Genomic DNA, 7,380 nt, shown 5'->3' on the forward strand with positions numbered 1-7,380 from the left:
AAAAAAAAAAAAAAAAAAAAAAACTTCCAAAAAAAAAAGTTACTACAATTCATATGCTCAAAAGTAGGGACATGATCAAAATGATAAACTTGATGAGCAGTATAAACCCATAGATACAAAAAGTTCAACTAACCTAAGCACATGTAACACAAGACTACCCTCTTAAATTTTTCAGTGCACAACATTGCGTTTTTCTTTTTTTTTGCAGTTTTGGCTGGGGCTGGGCTGGAACCCGCCATGCCAGGTATATGGGGCTGGCGCCCTACTCCTTGAGCCACAGGCGCCACCCACAACACTGCGTTAACGTAGGCACTGTATTGTACAGCAGGTGTGTAGAACTTACTCATCCCGGTAGCTGCAACTTTATGCACACTGAATAAGGAATCCCCTTTCCTCTTCCCTGCCATTCCTTGTCAATCACCATTCTATTTTCTGCTTCTGTAATTCTGATTGTTTTTGATATCTCATATGTATGTAAGTGAAATGATGCACTATTTATCCTTCTGTAACTGACTTAGTTCACTTTACACAGTGTCTTCTACATATATCCATGTTGTTGCAAATGGGAGGATTTCCTCCTTTTTTCAGACATCATATGTATATACCATTTTCTTTAGCCATTCATCTCTCAATGGACATTTGAGTTGTTTGCATCTCCTGGCTACAGTGAATGCACGGCAATCAACAGAGGAGTATAGCTATTTATCTCTTCCAGATTCCAATGTCAATTTTTTTGGATATATACCCAGAAGTGGAATTGGTAGATGATATGATAGTTCTATTTTTAATTTCTTGAGGAACCTCTGTACAGTTTTCCATCACGGTTACATCATCTTATATTCCTGACAGTGTCCAAGGGTTCTAATTTCTCCACATCCTCACTAACACAGTCTTTTGCTTTTTTGATAACAGCCATCCCAACAAGGTGTGAGGTTACAGCTCATTGTGGTTTTGATTTGTGTTTCTCTGATAATTAGTGATGCTGAGAACCCTTTCACACACCTTTTGGCCATTTTATTTACATGTCTTCTTTTGATAAATGTCTGAGTCTTTTGCCCACTTTTAAATCAGGCTGTTTGCTTTTTTGCTATTAAGTTGTAGGAGTCTGCTACCATCTAATCTTATTCCATATATTTAAGAGTGCTAGAGAATACTGGTATATGTCAGACATGAGATTTTAGTGTTTGCTGCATCCATACCATAAGGACACACATTGTTCTTTATGTATGTACTGGGTGCTACAGTTTTATCTTGTGATCCCAACACAATGGTCTCTGATAATTACGTATTGGATTATGTGATATGAATTCTGACTACCAAGAAACCCTATACAAAATATAATTAGATCCTCTCTTGAGAAATTCGAATATAAAACATTAAAAAGGTAAGTAAAACAGGAGACAGAGGAGCAGAGTTCAGCCAAATCCTCATTTAGTTATGTTTTAAAATAAGCACCTCTAATTCTCTCTCTGGGAGGTCATTCCTGAACAACTAGATGTCCTGAAAAACATTCGTTTTCCATGAAGCCTGGCTATGGATAGCCCCAGTTGTTGCTGGGGCTGCCCCCTTTCCTCATTATTCCCTGGTATACCTCACAATAACCCTCTTTAGCTAAGATGATTCGCTCCTATTTTTGTTCACTATAATGGGAAGCCCTAACAAGCAATAACTACAGGAGGGGTGATATAAAATGCTCCCAGATTTTAACCTCTATAATTTGGAATCGTACAAGACCATACTTCATCTTGTTTTGAAAAACATTTTTCAGTCCTCACTACTACAAAGTAACTTTTGTAAAATGGGTCTCTAAAATCATGAGTAATTTAAAAAATCCTTGAGCTAGTTTAATTATAAGTGGAAAAATCACAAAATGATTAAAGTATACATTGAGGCAACAAACAGAACATTGTGGAAAATACTATTTCAAGACTTAAGAATCCAGGATTCTAATTTTCATTCTCAATTTTGTTATATGACCTTTGAGAAGTCTGGGCCTATGTGATTTATACCTAAGGTCACGTCCATAAAACCAGAAAAATAATATATTATCTGCCTATAAACAGGACCAGGTGATTTATGTAGGTATTATATCTAGTTCCAAAGACAAAGATTCTCTCATTCAATAAACCAGATTCCACTATAACCTCACTCTTATATCCTGGGACAAGGAGACAGCACAGACTAAGCATATACCTCAAAGTGTCTGTTAACAGAAACGGACAGTAGTTCTGCAGTCCAACCACAACTAGAACATACTCTGATTTCATAAAATCCTGATCATCAAATCTTTAAAAATAAATAAAAGTATAGACAGTTTTAGGAACTAAATGGCATCATCAATTAGATATACTAAAAATAGTTCCCATTCTTTTTAATTTGTATAAAGTTTGAGTTGTTTTTATTTTTATTTTTTATTTCAGGCTAATATGTGGATACAAACGATCAGGTTACAATATTTGCATTTGTTAGGTAAAGTCCAAATTGTAGCTGAGCCCTTCATCCAGGTGAATGGTTTTATATTTAAATAATACTTATCTCAAAACAGTAAAATTATTCTGTCAAACAAAAGAATTTTGAAAAATGTTTCAATCCTTCATATTATGACTTTATCCATTTGGTTTTTATTTGAAAAGAAATTTCTCTTTTGTAGTGTTTCTAACTTACTAGGTGGTAGTATTACTAAATTTTATTCAGGTGGCAATGAACTATTTCCCACTTACTATTTTTATTCCACTTAAACAATTTCTCTTAAAAAAATTCAATGAACTATTTCTCACCTACTATTTTTATTCCATTTAAACAATTTCTCACAGATATATAACACTAGAAGTGATTTTTAGAAAGATAATCTTTTATCAATAGCATGAGAAACACTACTGTTCATTCCAGTTCTAGAACACAAATAAACAACCACCTGTCCCCACTGAGTCATGCTGCTTCCAGTCACGTGTTAGGTCTGTACCTCTGCTTCCAGGTGATAAGCATTGTCCACTCTCCTAAAGTCCTTTGTCACAGTCACATTTTCTGGCTGAAACAGAAAGTCCAAGAGTCTGATTACCAGATGTTTGACACTGAATGCAATTATCCACAATATAAATTAGAAACTCAAAATTATTAAAATCAGGGAGATATAAAGTGTGAAAAAAACTACTTTGCCTGATGTTTAAAAAGTGCCTAAATAATAATTCAGAATAATGAATGAATTCAGAATGAATAACAATTCAGAAACCTACAAATATTTGCCTAAAATTTCATCGGAAGTGTCATTCCATTTATAGTAATTTTCACATTAGTTTATAAAAAAATATTGATTTAGGGTGATATATTAGTATATGAACAACTGGTTGTACATAAAGCATACATAATGTTGAGTTAGAGTTTAAAAAATTTTTAATTATAAATAATTTATTATAAATTTACTACACACCTATCACATGGAACTTTGGGCCATTTTTTGAGCCTTAGTTTCTACATTTATATTAATAAAATCAAGTTAATATGTATATCATATAAAATTGTTTTGAGCATTTAATGCAAAGTTGTGTATATAAAGTACTTGACATAGAGATGGCACTCACCAAAAGTAACTATAGATGCTATAGTATTATGATAAAATGCTATAATATAAATCCTTCTTAAAAGGCTAGTTTATTTTAAAACAGTAGTATTAATACTTTTTAGTTTGTAGGGTAAATACGGGGTACTTAATTCTGATAAAGTTAAATTTCTAACTTTTTTCTTTTTCTTTTTTTTGTGAGACCGTCTCATTCTGTTGTCCAGCCTAGATAGAGTGCCACAGCATCAGCCTAGCTCACAGCAACCTCAAACTCAGAGGTTCCAGCAATCCTCCTGTCTCATCCACCCAATTAGCTGAGAACTACAGGTACCTGATACAACATCTGGCTATTTTTTTTTTTTTTTTTTTTTGTATTTTTAGTAGAGACAGGGTTTCACTCTTGCCCAGACTGGTCTCTAACTCCAGAGCTCATCCTCCCACCTTGGCCTCTCAGAGTGCTAGGATTACAGTCATAAGCCACTTCACTTGGCCTCCAAAGGGTTTTTAAATTCAGTGAAATTCAATTGTTAGGTACTCTCATCTTTAGGATCGAGCAAAATTTATGTTTTATATAGCTTTTATTTCTCTAAATATATACTTAATAAACATACAATGATTGTTGTGCAAAACAACAATTAAATTATAAGTTATTTTACAGAGGGTATGGCTGCATCTAAATTTTAAGATTGCTAATTACTAATTAGTAATTACTAAACCAATTACAAGCAGCTTATGTTATTTAGTATTATGTTATTTAGTTATTTTAAGATTACTAATTACTGGCTCGGCGCCTATAGCTCAACCGGCTAAGGCGCCAGCCATGTACACCTAAGGTGGCGGGTTTGAATCCCCAGCTCGGACCCGCCAAACAACAACGACGGCTGCAACCAAAAAATAGCCGGGCGTTGTGGCGGGTGCCTGTGGTCCCAGCAACTTGGGAGGCAGAGGCAGGAGACTCGCTTGAGCCCAGGAGTTGGAGGTTGCTGTGAGCTGTAATGCCACGGCACTCTGCCCAGGGGGACAGCTTGAGGCTCTGTCTCAAAAAAAAAAAAAAAAAAAATTACTAATTACTATTTAGTAATTACTAAACTAGTATTTAGTATTATGTTATTTAGTTATTTTAGTAATTACTAAACTAGTATTTAGTTATTTAATAATTACTAAACTAGTATTTAGTATTATGTTATTTAGTTATTTTAAGATTACTAATTACTATTTAGTAATTACTAAACTAATTACAAGCAGCTTATGTTATCCAGAAAATTTCTAAAAAACTTTAATCTGAGTATCTGAATTCAAGTTACAGCTCTGATGTCTGTCACTCCCAAGAGAATACTAATGCAATTTTTATTATAAAGATAATGCTGACTAACTGGAGAAAATCTGGAATACGGATAAGTACAACACAGTCTAGAGTCCTGTTATCCTTAAGAGATGTGTTCCAAGACCCCCAGTGGACGCCTGCAACTATGGACACCACCAAACCCTGTCCATACGGTTTCTTGCTCAGATAACTGAGAAGGCTACTTCGTGATTAATGTGCCAGTGGATATACAGCATGGAGAGCACGGACAAAGGATGATTTGCATCCTGGGGGGGGGGGCGCTGCAAGGTGCTGCAAGATCTCACTGTGCTACCCAGAATGCTGGGCAATTTAAAATTCAGGAAATATTTATTTCTGGAAGTTTCCCTTTAATATCTTCAGACTGAAGATGACTACAGGTAATTAAACTGTGGATAAGAGGGGACCACTGCACTGTACTGAAGATAGCATCTGTAATCAGCATTTTTCACATGATTAACATTAAACTTTTCTGTTATCTAATACAATAGAACCTCTGTATGTTGACCACCCAAGGGACTGTAACAAATTGGTCAAAACATGGGGTTGGTCAATGTAAGGAACAAGGCCTGCTGTATTGATATGTTCATGTGGTGCATGTCTGGTGTATGAAAATTAGGTCCCTTTAAGGAAGTCGTCAGTGTAGGAAGTTTATTCTGTCTTATGACATGTAAACATATCTTCCTCCCATTTCTGGATATCTCTTTTTTCATTTTTCACCACTTCATGTGATAAACACATGTAAAATTTCTGATAGAAGAATTATTTTTTCTGATAGAAGAATTATTAGAGAAATAATTTTTAAAAGATAGTTACATGTTCATTAAAGAAAATCCAATACTAGGTGGCTCATGCCTCTAATCCCAGCACTCTAGGAGGCCAAGGCGGGTGGATTGCCTGAGCTCCTAAGTTCAAGACTGAGCAAGAGCAAGACCCTATTCTAAAAAAAATAGGTGGGTGTTGTGGTGAGTGCCTGTAGTCCCAGCTACTTGGGAGGCTAAGGCAAGAGGATCAGTTGAGCCCAAGAGTTTGAGGTTGCTATGAGCTATGACTCCACAGCACTCTAGCCAGGGCTTGAGATTTTGTCTCAAGAAACAAAACAAAACACCTCAAAGCCAGCATTGGTTCATTACCATTAACTAAATCCCCAACTTTATTTGGATTTCACCAGCTTTTCCAGTGACATCCTTTTTACTACTCCAGGATCAACTCCAAGATACCGCATTGCAATAATTCATCATGTCTCCTTGGTCTCCTCTAGTCTTGACAATTTCTCAGCCTTGTCTTTTTTTCATGACCTTGAGTGTGTTTTGGTCATGTAGTTTGCAGACTATCCCTCAGTTTGGGCTTGTTTGACGTTTTTGTAGACTGAGGTTATAAATTTTAGGGAAGAACCCCGCAGAGGTGAAGCTGCAGTGCCTTTCTCATCACAACACACCCGCAGGACATGGTGACGTCAGGTTACTCACCTCGTGAACCTGGTCACTTGTTAAGGCAGTGTTTGTTAGGTTCCTCCACCAAACAGTTACTTTTTTCCCTCTTCCCATGTTTTATTAGTGAGTGGCAAGTGACTAAGTATGGACCACACTAACTCAATCAACACTACTTTAGTTTGCTGCTCAGACTGTCCCAGCTTTGGCCACTGGCATTTCCTCTGGGTTAGCTCGCACATCCTGTTGACGTACCCCAGCCTTTACTTTTTGAGCATTTCCTTACTTTCTGGCATAAGATGCTACAGGCTCGTGCAGTTTCCCTGCCCCAGCCCTGCAATCAGCCATTTTTTCAAGAAGCACAGTACCTTTTCTTTGAGATTGGTGTTTAGAAGATCTGAATGCACACTGTTTACTGCTACTGGGGTGTCATTCCTTCCACTGGCCTCCCTCAGTGGACAGAGTCAGGTAACATACAGATATACACACACGTATGTGCAGTGCCAGTGCACATGTATACACAGATTCACAATAGTCTCTATACCTTTCCACCTGTGTATAAGCAAAACTGGACATGAGTTCACACTGGCATGAGTTAACACTTAACTGAGTATCACAGAGTTCACGCTAACCTTCCTTTTCTATCTGTCACTTTCCTCCCCAGGAGTGAGAAACCTGGCTCCCTCCATCCCATGTTGTCATTTAACATACCCCTCTGTTCCTTGCAGACAGAAATCTGTTCAGTAAGAGTGACAGAGGATAACTGGCCTTACAAATGTTTTATAAAGATGTAATAATTTAAACAGTGCAGTATAGGCAAAATGGCTATATGCTTCTGGCCAAAAGAGCCATTTGAGAGAGAGCAGTGAAAAGACTTTGTGCAGGCATACTTGTGAGAAACTGAGGCAGAATCCCATATGGCTGGGTTTGTTGTGGGCCATATGACCAAGGCTCTGGCTGGAACGGCATTTCCAGAGATGTCCAGACTGTCTTAAGGAATTAAGGTTGACTTTATAAGGCCAATAAAAAAGCCCTTTGGAAAACTGGCCAGA

General features: G+C 36.8%; 1 protein-coding gene across 1 annotated transcript in view; it reads right to left on the minus strand.

Annotated features, from left to right (window-relative positions):
* The window catches only part of IRAK1BP1 (interleukin 1 receptor associated kinase 1 binding protein 1), a 17,933-nt gene that overhangs the window by 5,167 nt on the left and 5,386 nt on the right, over positions 1–7,380 (minus strand). Inside the window, exon 2 of the mRNA XM_003796740.2 lies at positions 2,963–3,028. Coding sequence (XP_003796788.1) covers positions 2,963–3,028 — 66 coding nt within the window. The remainder of the gene's footprint in view (positions 1–2,962; positions 3,029–7,380) is intronic.

This window comes from Otolemur garnettii, unplaced genomic scaffold (assembly GCF_000181295.1).
Source record: "Otolemur garnettii isolate 467f Iridium unplaced genomic scaffold, OtoGar3 scaffold00107, whole genome shotgun sequence".
NCBI classification, from domain to species: Eukaryota; Metazoa; Chordata; class Mammalia; order Primates; family Galagidae; genus Otolemur; species Otolemur garnettii.